Source organism: Leopardus geoffroyi, chromosome B2, assembly GCF_018350155.1.
Source record: "Leopardus geoffroyi isolate Oge1 chromosome B2, O.geoffroyi_Oge1_pat1.0, whole genome shotgun sequence".
Lineage (NCBI taxonomy): Eukaryota > Metazoa > Chordata > Mammalia > Carnivora > Felidae > Leopardus > Leopardus geoffroyi.
Window position 1 is genome coordinate 52,768,268 of NC_059332.1, and position 19,100 is coordinate 52,787,367.

A 19,100-nucleotide genomic window follows, 5' to 3' on the forward strand; every position below is an offset into this window, starting at 1 on the left:
CCACCAATAAGAGAACTATGGTGAGGAGTCCCATACAGGATTCTCTTCTAACATAACTCTTGCCTTTGCATGCAACATGCTAGAAATGAACCAATGTACAAATAGGCTTTGTTATTTGAAAATATGTACTACAGCATCCATAACTTAAAAAATCCTAGTTAAATGCAATTGCAATCAGATTTCTATATATTTTAAAAGCTAAACATGTCATCGTCTCTATAAGTGAGAGTTTTCTAGTTCAAACTAAACATATATGTTCTATTTTGTTTTTCGAAAGTATTTTTCCCCTGCCATTGCAAAGTTGCAAGATAAAATGATGACAGTAATTACTCAAAGAATGCCATATTACAAATTAAAACATTTAGCATAAAATAATTGCAGCCTTTTCATATCACCTTTTTCATGTTTCACCAGGAAATATGTTTTTTTCTCTGATACATTTTAAATAGTACTATTATATTTTTTAGGCAAAAAACTAGCATGAAATGTTTTGTCACCACTTTGAGTCTGATTATCTGCACGGCCCTTTCTAATGTGATAAGGATACAAAGAATGGATCCATTTAACACCAAGTGCTTCTCTTGTCCTATGTTCTTTCTCTCTCTAGACCGTGTCAGTGTCTGTGTCTGTTCTCACACTGAGCTGCATTGCCTTGGATCGATGGTATGCAATCTGTCACCCTTTGATGTTTAAGAGCACAGCCAAGAGGGCCAGGAATAGCATTGTCATCATCTGGATTGTCTCCTGCATTATAATGATTCCTCAGGCCATAGTCATGGAATGCAGCACCATGCTCCCTGGCTTAGCCAATAAAACCACTCTCTTTACTGTGTGTGATGAGCGCTGGGGAGGTAAGTACATTATGGGCCACAGGCTGACATTTATATGACAGCTGAAAACTAAAATTTTGATTTGTATAGTCATTGTGAAGCTGACCTTGTATGTTTTATTGGCATCTGTTAATAAAGTATTGCAAAAGCACGAAACCCAAGTAGGAACCCAAAACAGTTTCACAGAATAGCTCCACCTACCTCTGTCTTTTGGAAACGTTGATGCACGGTTATCTAGTTTTCATATTTTACAGGTAGAGAATGAATGGAAGGACTTTCCCTAAAATTTATATTTAATTATGCCAGCTTTTCTTAAATTCTCTAAAACAATAAAAACTCATTTATACAATCCAAATACATATTCCAGAGTGATTAACATTTTATTTATTTATTTATTTTTTCAACATTTATTTATTTTTGGGACAGAGAGAGACAGAGCATGAACGGGGGAGGGCAGAGAGAGAGGGAGACACAGAATCGGAAACAGGCTCTAGGCTCTGAGCCATCAGCCCAGAGCCCGACGCGGGGCTCGAACTCACGGACCGCGAGATCGTGACCTGGCCGAAGTCGGGCGCTCAACCGACTGTGCCACCCAGGCGCCCCAGAGTGATTAACATTTTACAAGATAGCACAATGTTATATTGCCCCAAGTGCTAAGTTCTCTAATGGGCTTCAGATACAACTGGGAATTTTCATTTTAAAACCATGTCCTGCCTGGAAACGTGACTGGAGTTGAGTATGTAGACTTATGCTCTTCTCTAAGTCAAATTGTCTAAATTTGCTGTGTTTATTCATAAAATATTAAACTGATAAATTATCACATAATTTTTTCTGATTTAAGAATTATATTAATTATGTGGGCACCTGGGTAACTCAGTTGGTTAAGCGTTCGTTTCTTGATTTTAGCTCAGATCATGATCTCACAGTTTGAGGTATTGAGTCCTGCGTGGAGCTCTGTGCTGACAGTGCAGAGCCTGCTTGGGATTCTCTCCCTCCCTCTCTCTCTGCCCCTCCCCTGTTTGTGTGCACACATGCACATGTGCACAATCCCTTTCTCTCTCAAAAGAAACATTTAAAAAAATTAATTATGAATCCTTTTGGTTTCCAATCTGATATATATGGCAGTTAAATTTATAATTTTTTAAAAATTTGTATTAATTTTTGACAGAGAGAAACAGAGCATGAGCAGGGGAGGGGCAGAGAGAGAGGGAGACACAGAATCTGAAACAGGTTCCAGGCTCTGAGCTGTCAGCACAGAGCCTAACCCGGGGCTCAAACCCGTGAACTGTGAGATCATGACCTGAGCCAAAGTCGGATGCTTAACTGACTGAGCCACCCAGGCACCCCAATCTGATATGTGTGGCAGTTAACTTTAAACAAGCAGAAATTTGAAGGCCTTATACTCTTTTGGTTCAAAACTCTCAGTGAGAGCCTTTAAGGTTTTTCTGTAATAGTGGAAACACTTCTATCAATACCTGATGATGGCACAAACCTGGACACAGCAAGGAAATCAAACAATACTGCGTTTTAGTATAGCATGTACAAGTTACAAAATTATTACATTAAATTTGAGGAACACAATCTGTTATCTTCTGGGTAAGTATATAACAATGGCCCATACTTAGGAAGTTTAAACATTAGGAAGGAATTTGTTTATTAGACAGATGTGCATTTATGCATATTAGAAAATGTATCAATGAAAACAGTGTACCCCATGGATTGCTTATGGGTCTGGTACTTTAAAGTATTTGAATCTTTGAATTTATATTATTTCCTACCTTCATACTTTGATTGGAACACTGAAAAGAAAAAAGTCAGGAACTAAAAATTTAGGCATATGCTTTCACTCTAACAGGATAAAAATTAAAAGGCATTGGGATTACTTTTCATACGTTATCCAAAGACCCAGAGTAACTAAAATTGCACAGTCCGTGGTGTCTATTGTCCCAAATGTTAACTAGCCATTTTTGAAATTGAGGTTTTCCCTTCCTTTCTAACATTGTAATTCATTTGCTATATTTTCTCTGGATCATCTTCATTTCCCCCCAAATTTCCTTATTAACGATGAATGGAATCATCGCTAATGATTCCATGAATGAAAAATGAATGGAAAATTCCAAAAGGGTAAGTCTATTTCTTTAGAGTCTTAAATCCCATTTATTTAATGTTCAAACAGCATCTTGAGTACTTAGGATATGCCAGGAATTATGCCAACCTGGAGAGAAATAGACGGCCTAGGGGAACACATTGCAGGGAGTGAGACTGAAAACCAAACAAACAAATGTTTATAATGTAATTAGTATTTCCATATATTTGTATACAAAGTGCTAGGAACACAAATGAGAGAACAGACTCAGCCCTGGCCATTTGAACAAATGTTTACAAAGGAGCCGCTAACATTTCAAGTGAAGAATTGGAGGAGAGATTCTCCAAACAGGGAAAATGGGAAAGGGTATCCCGGAAGGGAGAAAATCCACGCAATGAGAACTATCCCTGAAAGAAGAAAAGAGGGTACTGGACCTGTAGTTTTTGCAATGGAAGGATGTACAGTCTAAAGAACTGTGTTTGGAAAGACTGGTTTGGCGACCAATTGTGACATGTCTCTTAGGCAATTTTTATACAATGAGTTATATTTGGAAATCAGTCTAAGATCTCTTGGTCAGAATGCTTTTGTTAATTAATGAAGAAATTGAGCCATAAATTATTTGCAGATTATGAAGCAAGTACATGTAAATTTAAGCTTCCAACTCAAAAGTTGGATTCTTTAAGCTTGTGAAAATGGCACAAAGATTAAAATACCTACCTTTAATCTAACGTGTCAGTAGTATTTTCTCTAAAATATTTTAGTAATTAGTTTATACATTTGTAGACTGCTTTGATAAGATTTTATTTCTTTTTTTAATGTTGCCCTGAATAATGAAGCAGCATTCACTTTCATTGACAAAAAGATTCTGGAGCTAGGGAATCCTGTCATTAATTCTGTTTAAATAAATAGCCACATCACTTTATAATTACTTTGAGTAAAAAATATAAATATCTAAAACTCATTTCAACCTTTAGCATTTATTATCTAGCTCTAGCAGAGACATTTTACTAAAAAACAGCAACTGCTATTGAATATTTAAAATTCTAAAAGCCTTCAGAAGTAATTTAGGGAAACTATTTGAAAAATGATTTTATATTAGTCCACAATTACTTAACATGATTATAAAGGCTTAAGTTAAGCCATGCAAAATTGAGTTTACCATCCACAAAATCAAAAAATAAAATTTATGAAATTAACCTTTTGAATATTAAATGAAATTTTAAATCACTTAGTGTTTTCAAGAAGAATATGAAAGAATCAAAGTGAGCTCTTACCATTTTGATCATTAGACATCTCTTTCACTATAATAATTTTTACATAGCATGACCTCTTTATATAGGCTCTTTAGAAGTCCATGGTCAACTTAAAATGTTAAAACTCAGACACATGTGTGATAATAGCCGGCTAAAAAGACCATAGGAAATTACATTTTATAGTGTTGGCTCTCTAAAGTTCAAACATCTTTAAAGTCTGAAAACATTTAGTCCAATTTAAAAAAAATTGTTATGAAATATCTTCTATTTTAGATTAATTCGTGAACTGTTTCTTTTTTTTATCCAAAGTTTAATCAATAACATAGGTATAAAAGCAGACAGTGATATCATAATTGTCCTACACCCAATATATTGCAGCATAGAAAGAGCCAGTGAACAGTGTGATCACTTGATCCATATCTATCAAATCACTTTTAGGAAAAACTTGCAAATGCTATGTCCCTCGTGGTGCAGAATAACTGAGAACTCTCTGTCTCAGTCTTACTGAAAATATTACCATAAATATTTAATATTTTGTGGATAAGTTATTTCTGCAACTCATTATATGTATTATTGCTGATGGCTTGTACCAAAAAAACAAAACAAAACAAAACAAATAACCCATAAGCCATAACTTCTGGAGGGCACACTCAGTACTCAAAACAAATATATTAATATTTATTTAAATAATCTTTAAAATATGTCTTTGTATATGTTACATTCATTCACACTTCTAAAATTATTCCAGAATTATATACATCGTTTCTTGATTGCTTGATTTGTAAATGCAGTTTCACAGAACATATTCTATTGGAAGGAAACTAACTTCTTTTGTGCACTCAAAGATATAATTGTCTCACCATTCATCCAACACTTAATGAGTATGTCTTGTTTGCCAAACATTTTGTAGACCTTGGGGGATTCATAATTTCTCTTTTCTTGGATCTCACTGCCAAATTTTTGTTTGGTGGTCTGAAAGAAAATAATAATGGAGTCCTTCTTTACAGTCAAATTAATTATAGCACCTTGCCTATTGTAAGATTTTGAAAATATATATATATGTTGAATTTCAGTATACATATATGTTCTCTTTTTTCTCTCTCTCTCTATATATATACATATATGTGTATATGTATCTCTCTCTATATATATACATATACATATATATACATATATACATACATACATATATACATATATATACATACATATATATACATATATACACACACACATACATATAACATTTTGTTAGAGAAAAGATAATAAAATAAAGATTCAAGTAAACTTTATTGGATTCATAAACTTTGAAAAGACAGTCTATATGGAATATTTGGGAACTTTAATTTATTGGTCCATTGAGTCCCTGATAGGTATAACATGAAGGACAAAGTGTTTGTAGATTATAGATAATGAGATTAGCATGTTGGCTCAATAATACACCTTAACTCACTGAGATTAGGTCTTGACTTGTTAACATAGGACATTATTCTTTGATCTCTGATTTTGGGGACTAAATAAAGATCCACATTTGCTCTGTAATTATTGGTTTGATATATATGCAACAATTTATTCAGATTGTACCTATTTATTATTTGAGGAGAGACACTCATTTTGAATGGTTGCCAATCTTTAAGATGTTGTTTTAGAATATGAGTGCTTGAGTGCAACAAATTTCATGTAACTACATTCTAGGTTATATATAAATGTCTTGAATACATAGAAGACATTGCTCATCAAGTGCAGAGAGACTTCAGAGAAAGTTTCAACACATTCAACTTAAAGTTCCAATGGCATTTATAAGTTTTCAATTAGCTTAGACTCTATGGAATGAAGAATGTTAAGACTACCATGTTTCCCCAATTATCTATAATAATATATTTATTAAAACAATCACTCCCAGCTGGCAAGTGTAATTTCACCTGATCAACTTTTCTCTGTGTGGGTGTTCATTATCATACTATGCATTTACCAGCCAATTACATATTTTACCAACTATTTATAAATATACCCACTACAGAATGAGCTTTTTCTCCCATCTGCTTAAAACCCAAACTGTTATCACAGTGATGGTATCCATAGCTGCAATTAAAAAAGAAAAATATTACCTCTCAAATCTACTCTCCTTCACTCAGGTTAGCCGGAGGTAGACCTCAAACGTCTGTCAGCTTCAAAGCTGGGAGCCCATGTGACACCTTCAAAACAAATAAAAGTTCAAAGGCACTCAGGTGCCTGGGAAGTGTCCAGGTCATCCTCCACTCCTCTGAAATGGGCTTACCAAATACTGTGCTGGTTGTGGCACTTCAAAGGGAATGGCTGTTATTCCTCCAGTCACTGCTCAGATTCTATCACTTTTTATGTAACTGGCCTGTTTTATGGGATAAACTTAAAAGGAAGTTAGAAACACATGAGTAGGTGTGAGCCAGTTGGGCCACAGAAGAGCTAAAAATGACACCCCAAATCAGTCTCTTGATTGCTCTCTACCAGAAGCACAGGCACCCCGCTGTCCCCTGTGAAGATTACAGTGAAGAAAAACATCTACCTGAGAAGATGGAGTTTAGAAAGAAAAGTAAGGAGACTGTTAAACTCAGCCAACTCTAGAAGACAAGGTGATGGACTCAAGATTGTGGAGAATAGTCAACTCATAGATATATTTAAAACATATTCAGTGACAATTAAATGAATGATTATTCAATGAATATTATCAATTATTGTGTTCATCTTCATAGTTACTGTTGGTTAATCCTGACTGTAAATTGTCCTTACCACATTTGATCACAGAACGGACTCTTCATGCTTCTACGTGTCCTTTCTGAAGCTATAGGGAAAAAAAAATGCACAGAGGTGATAGCATTATCCCTCAATAATAGTATGGAACTAACCTCATTGCCAATATCAAAGCCAAATAAAGCTGCTTAATTTTTAGAAATGAAAAAAAAATTAAATTTGTATTTTTTAGCATTCAATTAGAATTATATCTAATGACTGCATTTAGTATCCATGGAATCCATGTAGGATACATTCTATTTCCTGTTTTCCATTTAAGTGAAAGTAACTGGATCACTGTGATATATTCAAATACAAGTATGGGAAAAATATCCTTCAAGGCATTTAAAAAGTCAGTAGGGACTCCTGGCTGGCTCCGTTGGTGCACCATGTGACTCCTGATCTCGGGGTTGTGAATTCGAGCCCCATGTTGGGTGTAGAGATTAAAAATCAAATCTTTAAAAAAATAAATAAAACAATTAAAAGTCAGTAATAAATATATTTAAAAAAGCTAAAAATATATATTAAAGCACAATGTTATTTATTAATTGAATAATTGACTCTTTAATAAAGGCCCAACCTGTGATATGTATCACCTGTGTACCTAGACTTAATGGCAAGAAATCGCTACAATCCTAGAGGTGCTCATGACTAAATCAATGAGATAAATATTAAAAAAAATTGTTTAAAGATTAAGTAAAAAAACCTTAAGAATATCATTTTTATTAAAAGTGCATTGCATACATATATATATACATACAAACAAAATACTGAGAAATTTTATATTGTTCTGATAATCAACAAAAAGAATCATTAAATGTTTGCTGTGTTTATTTTTCGAAAAATTTTCCACATTCGAACATGGGGGTACAACTGGAATAGCTTCCCATTTCTCCAGAAACTTATAATGAGAAAGAATCACTTGTCTTGTTTCCTACTGCGAATTTAAGTATAGCGCATTCCAAGTTAATTTTCGTTAATTACCCTAGATAACTTATTTTTGATAAATGAATGCTTGACTTTGGATAGGCAATGTTAACACACAGTAATAAATGGTTAGTTTTTATTCCTTTCTGAGTACATTAAATGAAATTAAGACTTCACATTGTGTGTGTGTGTGTGTGTGTGTGTGTGTGTGTGTGTGTGACATGCCAGTGAAGTCATATAGAAGTTAAATGTGTACTTTGAAGGCAAAACATTGACAGACATACCTTTAAAAAAATATGTGAATTATAAAACCAGATTTCATTATTTTGGCTTTCATTTCAGGTGAAATTTACCCCAAGATGTATCACATCTGTTTCTTCCTGGTCACATATATGGCACCACTGTGCCTTATGGTGTTGGCCTATCTGCAAATATTTCGTAAACTCTGGTGTCGACAGGTACGTGATTTCAAATGATTTCTTTATGCTTTGCTTAGGATGTGCTCAAAAGTAAAAGTGAAGAGTACACTGAACCAACATAATATGCCTACTGAAAGACTGTATTCTAAAATGTTGAGGCCCTAACCATGGAAATATGCCTAGGCAATTTTTTAGGGTGATATTTAGGGAATGTGCTTTATGAACTGCCTTAATGACTTTAAATTTTAAAGCACTGTGATGAATTGATTTGATTTTTGTCTAGGATTCATATAAGTTTTACTTTGTCAAATAAATAATGAAAAATTCTTTAAAGTTTCCTCAGACTGTATGTAAAGAATGTTGTCGTCTTTATAAGATTTATGTAGTACATTTTTATTATATGGGTTAAATCTCCAACTTCAAAGATCTTATTATTATTAATATTATTTTAGCACAGTAGAGAGTCAGGCAGAATTTAGAATTTTAGAAACTGTTTATAATACTGATTGGGGATTATTATAATTTGTTAGGTAATTTTGCTCTCCCAGTGAGTGTATTCATTCTCTGTCGCTCATTCATCATTTATTGTATCATATTTCTTTTGCACACATATCTGATAAAAAGCTAAAAGCCCCTGTCCACATCAACGATGAATGCATAGACTAGAGGAGGGAAAGAGTCAGATGCAGAGTGAAAATCATCTTCATAAAGATAAGCCAGATGATCAGAGGAAGCCTTGGTGGATGGGTATGGTATCTAATTCAGAGCAGGAAACGCTTAAGCAGAACCTTGATGATTCAAAGTAAATCAGCAACAGATACATGTAGTGGTTTATAAAAGTTTAGACAATGGGTATAGCTTATCCTCTTATACATTTTACCTTAAAATGCCACACCTCTTGGAAATGTATCTCTCTCTTTCTCTAAACTTATTGCCAGCACTGAGAGCTCATCAGGCTTGTGGAAAGCCATGCTGTTAGTCTGTTTGCTCTTATGTATTTTATCCACTGGGAAGAATTTACTGGACCACACTAATTCATTAAAAGGATTCCACAAAGCTTTTCTTTGGTCTTTGAGGGTGAGTCTTAATTTGAGTCTCCTTCAAATTTTGTTAGTCAAAGCAATTTTTCAAGATATCTTTTACTGGTTGAATATGAGTCATGGTTGCATTTTTCCACCCTGTGTCTTATAATTCCAACTTTTTTTTTCTTTTCCTCTATTTGTGCAAAGAAACAATTTCTTTTATAATCTTAAAAAAATGTAGCTGTTAACAATATTTATGATCATTCTGACCTCTAATTTTTCAACTAAAGTAACAAATGTGTACCCCTGTATAACATGAGTGTTGCTTTATAGGTCCCAGTGATGGTTTCCTCAACACTCCACCTGGCCGTGATATCACACATTTTAGGGTGCTTGTTGCTATCGTGCCCACTTCTTGGTAACTGTTATTATACTAGTCAGTATTTGCTACATTATTCTGCTGTTAAAAAACAACCTTAAAATATGTGGCTTTGCAGCATGTTTGTCTCACTGACGTTCCATGGCAATAGTGAGGATGGGCTGTGGCTGTGTTCTCCTTGTCGTCTCATTTCGGAACTCAGTCTAAAGGAACAGCACTTCCTGGGACATGCCATTCTGGAACTGAGGGAAAGGGCAAGGAATCTGGAAGAAATATGTACTGTGTCTTAAATCTTTGCTTTGAACTGGCATGTGTTAAGTCTCCCCATATTTCATTTGCCAAAACAAGTCTTGTGATTAAGCTGGACCATGGAGAAGGGAAGTATCCTACTCTCACAGAAAGACACCGCAAGTGAAAAGGCAGTAGGAATCTTCTTACAAGCTGAGTGAATAATTGGAATGATACAGTACAGAGAATTCAAAACCACAGACTCAGGGTCGGGACTACATGAGTTTAAATCCTGAGTCTGCAACTTAATACATGCATGAATTTTGTCAATTTTTTAAAATTTCTCTGCCTCTCTTTCATTATCTTTAGAGTGGGGTTGCATAGCATCTACCTCTCAGAGTTGTTACATTTATTTGATGAGTTCATTCAAGTGCCTAGAGCACAGAAAGTGCTCATCAATTAAAATACCTTAATGGTATATACTGTTAATCGTCCTTTCAATGGAATCTGCTTATATATCTAAAATAAGAAGCATGTGTTGAATCCATGTATATGATGACTTTCTTAAATAGATCTCTTTCACAGTGCTTTTAAATAACATTAGAATGACATTTTTTTATTTGTCTATCTGCTCTACTCTACAGATGAAGATAGTACACTCTAGTCTTTATCTTATATCCCACCAATTTGTAATATACATAGAACAAATCTGTTGCTGAATAAATACTTTGTAAGAAAAAAGTGAGTAGAAAAATAAGAGGAAGTTCTGGGAATATTTAGAAAGAAAAAGAACATTGGGGAATTCATTGCCCAGTTGTTCATAGAACAATTCATGGAAAAATTGGAATTTGAAATTTTTCTTGAAAGAGAAAACACTTTTAATGAGTATGTAGGAGTAAAGATATTTTAGATTTCCATTGAGATTCTTGACTAGAAATATTCAGTGTTAAGAGCATTCGCTACTTCCATATTTTTTCTAGTAATGTGCATTACATATAATAGATGCTTATATTGGCTTATTCATTTATTTCCAGGTTGACATGACTTTAAAACTCCGTGGGGTACCTAAATCGGTATTGTTCATCATTGAATCCCAAACACTTAATGGTATGGTATCTTGCACAAAGAAAGTAATCCGAAAAATGTTGAATAGATAACTACCAAACTCCAACCAGTTTATTTCTCCATTATTAAAGCTTATAGTTCTTCATTTCTCAAACTCTAAAGTAAGTTCAAAATTATATTGCAGGTTTAGAAATAACCTACATTCTTTTGATGAATTGTTCTGGTTAGCACAAACCACATGATCTAGGAGATTTGCAGTAAAATGCTTGGGCTGTGAAACTAAAAACATTTACAAAACAGATTGGAATGGAAAATGACAAGTTCAGCTGAGCTCACTTTAGGAGCCACAATAAAGTAAATTAACCCCAAATGGGTGATTATGTAGAATTCTGCTTGAGCAACTCTGAGTTTCCAACTGTTAATGTCTATAAACTGAGTTCCAAGGCATTATGTGTGCCATAGGCTACACCAAGTGAGCCATCAAATGGAGGGCCTATCTTATTTGCTTAACATTACAGATGCATGCAATCTGTTACATACTTTGGAATTTCTAAGTGTAAGATTATTAATGAGTAAAGCATGCAACCTTGTCTGATTTTCTCAAGAACTTCAATCTTCATTAAATGAATTAACTAATGCTTTGCTATAATCAATGACTTAAGTTCTTTCTTGATAATGTGACACAGGAAATTCATTCAGTCTGGAGATTCTACAGAGGCTTCTCTAAGCCTCTTCTTTCTAAGACCTGTTTAATCTTAGCTTATATGACTCTATCAGTGTTCTTACTCATTCTAGGCTGCGATAATTCAACACTTAAATTATAATCATCATGTGAACTCATGTTAACTCATTCCAAAAATATTTATTAAGCACCCACTATATTACTGGTACTGTGGGATGAACTGGGGATGAATCATACCTGATCTTTGAGTCTGAACTGAATTTCAACTTACCAAGGACTATAACTTTGAAAAAAATTTCCTATCCCAATTTTTATCACAGTCTTTTCTACTACTCTTTGTTATTCAACATTCGTCTAAGAAAATTTAAAATAATTAATATTAGGGGATGACAACTCAGTCCCGTGTGAGAAAATAGACAGCAAATTGTAATTGAGGAGGCAGAATCAAAAGGTGATACCTCAAGTCCACACAGAGAAATAAAGAGCACTAATGAAAGTAACCACATAGGTAAATACAAAAGAAAGTATAAATATTTCTGTTTGTAATACTTTTATTCTCCTACTTGACTTAAGACACAATAGCATAAAGCAATAATTATAAAACTGTATAGATTCAGCTTATAATGTAAAGTATAATTCAAAGGAAAGAGAAGGGAATGAAGCTAGATTGGATCAAAGTTTTTATACACGATTGAAATTAAATTTCCATTAATCCAAATATTGTTTAGGTTGCTAATTGTAACTCTCAGGGCAACAACTAAGAAAATAACTCAGAAGGCTATTGTGAAAGAAAAAAAGGAAGCAAGAGCATTAAAATGGTATACTAGAAAATATCTATTTAACATAAAGCAGCAATGGAGGAATAGAGGAACAAAATAGACTTGATATATACAGAAACAAATAGCAAACTGACAGATACAAATTATTCCTTTTCAATAAGTTAATGTAAATGAATAAAACATGCCAGAGATTGACAGAATAAAAAAACAAACATAAAAGGATACAACTCCATGCTATCTACAAAAGACCCATCTCATATTCAAAGACACAAATAGTTAAATATAAAATAGTAGGAAAAAACATACTATGGAAACAGTAACGAAAATAAAGCTGAAGTAGCTGTAGTAATATTAAAGGAAACTTTAACAAAAACTGTGACTGTAGGGATGCCTGGCTGGCTGTCAGTAAAGCATGTGATTCTTGACCTCGAGTTTGTGAGTTTGCGCCTCAAACTGGGTGTAGAGATAACTTAAAAATAAAAATCTTCCAAAAACAATTATGACTTTGGGCGGCTGGGTGGCTCAGTCAGCTGAGTGTCTGGCTCTTGATCTTGGCTCAGGTTGTGATCCCAGTGTCATTAGAGTGAGCCCCACATTGAGCTCCACACTCTGGAGATTCTCTCCATGCTAAGATTCTCTCTCGCTCTCTCTCTCTCTCTCTCTCTCTCTCTCCCCCTCTCTCTTTGTGTGTGTGTGCCCCCCTGCTCTGTCCCTCTCTCCTGCTCTTGCTGTCTCTAAAGTTAAAAAAATTAACTGTAGATAAATAAGGGTATTTCAAAATAATAAGTCGATCTATCAGGAAGTTATGAAAATTATAAACTTGGGGTGCCTGGGTGGCTCAGTTGGTTCTGCATTTGACTCTTGATTTTGGCTCAGGTCATCACCTCATGGTTCATGAATTCAAGCCCTGCCTCAGGCTCTGCTTGGTATTCTGTCTCCCCTCCCTCTGTCTCTCCCCCACTCACACACATTCTCTCTCTCTCTCTCTCTCTCTCAAAAATAAATAAGTAAAATTTAAAAAATTTTCTAAAAGAATTATAAACTTAGCAAATGAAATCCACAATACATGAAGCAAAAACAGAATTGAAAGGAGAAATTCACAATTCAACAGTAATAGTTGAAAACTTTAGTACTCCTCTTTCAGTAATGGGTAGAAAATCTAGGCAGAATATTAACAAGGAAATAGAAGACTGGCACAAAGCTATCAACCAACTACACCTAACAAGTGTCTACAGAACATTCCTTCAAAAACAGCAGAATGTGCATTCATCAAAAGTGCACATGGACCCTTCTCCAGACTAGATCCAATGATAAGCCATAAAACAAGTGTCAGAACACTTAAAATAATGGAAATCATAAAAAGTGCATTCTTCTACTATAATTGAATTATATTGGACATTAATCAAAGACAGAAAATGGGAAATTCATTCACAAGTATATGGAATTTAAACCTATCACTTTTACATAACCAAAAGGTAGGGGCGCCTGGGTGGCTGAGTCAGGCTTCTGATTTCGGCTCAGGTCATGATCTAATGGTTCATGAGTTCGAGCCCTGTGTCAGTCTCTGTGCTGACAGCTCAAAGCCTGAAGCCTGCTTTGGATTCTGTGTCTCCCTCTCTCTCTACCCCTCCCCTGCTTATGCTCTGTCTCTGTCTCTCAAAAATGAATAAATGTTAAAAAAAATAAGTGTTCTGACCATTAAAAACAAATAAATAAATAAATAAATAAATAATCAAATGGCAAAAGAGGAAATTACAAAAGAGCTTAAAATACTTTGAAATAAATAAAAATGAAAACAGTACATCAAAACTGACGAAATTCAGCAAAAGAACTGTTTGGAGAGAAATTGATAGTTATATCACCTATGTTCAAAAGAAGAAAGATCTCATATCAATAAACCAACATTCCACTTTTAGAAGTTAGAAATAGAAGAAAACATTAAAGACCAAAGCAAATAGTAGGAAGGAAATAATAAAGCTTAGAGTGTAAGGAAATAGAATATGGAAAATAAATAGATAAAAGTCAGTTAAACTGAAAATCAGTTCTTTGAAAGATACTGACAAGAAAAAAACAAGAAAAGATTCAGATCACTAAAATCACAAGTAAAAGAGGAACATCACCACAAATGTTACAGAAATAGAAAGGGTAAGGGAATGCTATGAATAACTGCATGCCAGAAAAGATAGTAAAAAGATAGATAGCATAAAGTGGGCAAATTCATAAAAAGACACAAACTACTAAAATCATCTAAAGGAGAATTAGAAAATCTGAATAGACCTATTATAAATCAAGAGATTAAATTAGCAATAAGAAATTTCCCACAGAAAAAGCCCACTGGCTTCACTGTTGAATTCTACCAAATATTTAAAGGACAATTAATACCAAACTTCCACAAACTCTTCCAAAAAGTAGAGGAGAGAACACACCCCACATCATTCCATAAGGCCAGAATTACACTGCTATTAAAAGTAGACAAAGATATCACAAGAAAACTACAGACTAATATACTTAAAAATACAGAGTAGTATACTCAACAAAATACTAGCAAACCATACCCGATACGTAAAAAAGGTAATACAGGATGATGAAGCAGGATTTGAAAATCAATCAGTGTAATACTACATTAACAGAAGACAAAATCTACATGATCATCTCAGTAAATGCAACAAAGCATTTGACAAAAAATACCCTTTCAAGATAAAAGCACTCAATCAACTAGGAAAAAAAATAGACTTAAATTTGATAAAAGGTATCTATAAAATCCTACAGCTAACATTATATCTTACAGTGAAAAATTGAATATTCCCCTGCTAAGGTCAGGAACATGACAAGGATATCTGATCTTAGCAGTTCTATTTAATCTATTCAATATTGAATAGAACTATATTCTACCCAGGTCAGTTAGTCAAGAAATAATATTAAAAATAATAATAATGATAATAATAATAATAATAATAATAATAAAAGTCATCAAGATTGAAAAGTAAGAAGTAAGCTCTCTTTCTTCATAGAGTACATGAACTTGTACATAGAAAATCCTAAAGAATCCACATGAAAAAATTAATAAACAAGTTCAGTAAGTTTTGAAAATAATAGATCAGTAAATAAAAATTAGTTTCACATCTATAAACTAGTAAAGAACAACCTAAAACTGGAATTAACAAAATAATTCCACATAAAATATCACCAAAAAAGTAAAACAGTTATAAATTTAATAGAATAAATGAATAACATATAAAAACATGCAGGATCATTTAAAAATTAAAGAAGGACTACATAAAATACATAAATGAAATGACATTCCATATTCATGGAATGGAATACTTAATATTGGTAAGATAGAAAAATTCTTCAAACTAATCCACGGATTCATCACAATCCCTATCATACACCCAGGTGCCTTGTGGATTTTTGTTAGTTTTTTTGTTTTTGCACAAATTGGCAAACTGTACTAAAATCAATGTGGAAATGAAAGAGACCAGGAATGGCCAAAATAATCTTCAAAAAGACAAAGTTGGAAAAGTCACTTTTCAATGTCCAATCTTATAAAACTTAAGTAATCAAGATAGTGTAGTATTTGCATACAGATAGTCATATAGGTCAGTGAAATAGAATTCAAAGTCTGCAAAAAACCTTATGTATTTTGTTTTGTTTTGTTTTGTTTTAATATGAAATTTATTGTCAAATTGGTTTTCATACAACACCCAGTGCTCATCCCAACAGGGCCCCTCCTCAATGCCCATCACCCACCCTCCCCTCCCTCCCACCCTCCATCAGCCCTCAGTTTATTCTCAGTTTTTAAGAGTCTCTTATGGTTTGGCTCTCTCCCTCTCTAACTTTTTTTTTCCCTTCCCCTCCCCCATGGTGTTCTGTTAAGTTTCTCAGTTTCCACATAAGAGTGAAAACATATGGTATCTGTCTTTCTCTGTATGACTTATTTCACTTAGCATAACACTCTCCAGTTCCATCCACGTTGCTACAAAAGGCCATGTTTCATTCTTTCTCATTGCCAAGTCGTATTCCATTGTATATATAAACCACAACTTCTTTACCTATTCATCAGTTGATGATCATTTAGGCTCTTTCCATAATTTGGCTATTGTTGAAAGTGCTGCTATAAACATTGGGGTACAAGTGCCCTATGCATCAGTACTCCTTTATCCCTTGGGTAAATTCCTAGCAGCGCTATTGCTGGGTCATAGGGTAAGCCTATTTTTAATTTTTTGAGGAATCTCCACACTGTTTTCCAGAGCGACTGCACCAGTTTGCATTCCCACCAATAGTGCAAGAGGGTTCCCGTTTCTCCACATCCTCTCCAGCATCTATAGTCTCCTGATTTGTTCATTTTAGCCAGTCTGACTGGCATGAGGTGAGATCTCAGTGTGGTTTTGATTTGTATTTCACTAATGAGGAGTGACATTGAGCATCTTTTCATGTGCCTGTTGGCCATCTGGATGTCTTCTTTAGAGAAGTGTCTATTCATGTCTTTTGCCCATTTCTTCACTGGATTATCTGTTTTTTGGGTGTGGAGTTTGGTGAATTCTTTATAGGTTTTGGACACTAGCCGATATGTCATTTGCAAATATCTTTTCCAATTCTGTCGGTTGCCTTTTAGTTTTATTGATGGTTTCCTTTTCAGTGCAAAAGCTTTTTATCTTGATGAGGTCCCAATAGTTCATTTTTGCTTTTAATTCCCTTGTCTTTGGAGATGTGCCAAGTAAGAAATTGCTGCAGCTGACGTCAGAGAGGTTTTTTCCTGCTTTCTCCTCTAGGGTTTTGATGGTTTCCTGTCTCACATTAAGGTCCTTTATCCATTTTGAGTTTATTTTTGTGAATGATGTAAGAAAGTGGTCTAGTTTCATTCTTCTGCATGTTGCTCTCCAGTTCTCCCAGCACCATTTGTTACAGAGACTGCCTTCTTTCCATTGGATATTCTTTCTTGCTTTGTCAAAGATTAGTTGGCCATACTTTTGTGGGTCCAATTCTGTAGTTGTATTCTATTCCATTGGTCTATGTGTCTGTTTTTGTGCCAATACCATGCTGTCTTGATGATTACAGCTTTGTAGTAGAGGCTAAAGTCTGGGATTGTGATGCCTCCCTCTTTGGTGTTCTTCTTCAAAATGACTTTGACTATTCGGGGCCTTTTCTGGTTCCATACGAATTTTAGGATAGCTTGTTCTAGCTTCGAGAAGAATGCTGGTGTAATTTTGATTGAAAAAATCCTTATGTTTATGGTTAATTAATTATTAACAAAAGTGTCTCACAATTCAATGGGAAAAATCATAGTCTTGTCAGCAAATCCTGCTGGGACGACTTTATATACTCAAAATAATGGAATTAACATCACCTTTCACCATATATAAAATTTAACTCAGAGTAAATTGTAGAGTTAAATATGAGAGTTAATACAGATCTTCCTCAATGTACAGTGGCGTTACATCCCAATAAAGCCATCATAAGTTGAAAATAACCTAGGTCAAAAATTCATTTAATACACCTGACCTGTGTAAAATGTCACTTAGCCTACCCTAATTTAAATGTGTGAAGAACACATATATTAACCTACATTTGGGCAAAATAATCTAATATAAAACCTATTCTGTAGTAAAGTGTTGGCAGGCGCCAGGGTGGTTCAATTGGTTAAGCACCTGACTCTTGATCTCAGCTCAGGTCATCATCTCACGGTTGGTGGGATGGAGACTTATGGGCTCTGAGCTAACAGAGTAGAACCTGCTTGGGATTCTCTCTCTCTCTCTCTCTCTCTCTGCCCTCAGCCTGCTGGCCCATGCAGACACGCTCTCTCTCAAAATAAATAAATAAATTGAAAAAAATAAAGTGTTGAATATTTCATGCATTTATTAAATACTGTACTGAAAGTAAAACACAGAATAGGTTTAAATGTATCAATTGTTTACCTTCATGACTGTGGCTGACTGGGTGCTCACTGCCACTTCCTGGAATCATGAGAGAATATTTTACCACATATTAATAGCCCAGGGAAATATCAAATTTCAAATTTCAAAGAACAATTTCTACTGAATGTGTATTACTTTTGTACCATTATAAAGTTAAAAAAATCATAGGCCAAACCATTGTAAGTCAGGGGCCATCTCAAAATCTTAGAGGACAACACATTCATTATAAGACTGAGGTCAGGCATCATTATGACTTTGTTTTAGACTAATGATTTAAATTACACCTAACCACAAGCAAAAAATTTTTAAAAATAGATAAACTGGATGCTATTGGAATAAAAACATTCGCACTTCAGAGTATACCATGAGGAAAGTGAAGAGGTGACCCACAGAATCGGAGAAAATGTTTGCAAATCAAATATATGATAAAAGACAGATCAAAAATATATAAAGAACTCTTATGATTCAACAATAAAAAGAAATAACACATTAAAAGTGGGCAATTGGGGCGCCTGGGTGGCGCAGTCGGTTAAGCGTCCGACTTCAGCCAGGTCACGATCTCGCGGTCTGTGAGTTCGAGCCCCGCGTCGGGCTCTGGGCTGATGGCTCAGAGCCTGGAGCCTGTTTCCGATTCTGTGTCTCCCTCTCTCTCTGCTCCTCCCCCGTTCATGCTCTGTCTCTCTCTGTCCCAAAAATAAATAAACGTTGAAAAAAAAAAAATTAAAAAAAAAAAAAAAAAGTGGGCAATG

The 19,100-nt window shown here is 34.5% G+C and overlaps 1 protein-coding gene across 2 annotated transcripts in view; it reads left to right on the forward strand.

Annotated features, from left to right (window-relative positions):
- Positions 1-19,100, forward strand: part of HCRTR2 (hypocretin receptor 2) — a 114,605-nt gene that overhangs the window by 77,441 nt on the left and 18,064 nt on the right. For both annotated transcript variants that reach the window (XM_045498576.1, XM_045498575.1), the window contains exons 3-4: positions 608-851; positions 8,205-8,320. In XM_045498576.1, the coding sequence (XP_045354532.1) occupies positions 608-851; positions 8,205-8,320 (360 nt within the window). The remainder of the gene's footprint in view (positions 1-607; positions 852-8,204; positions 8,321-19,100) is intronic.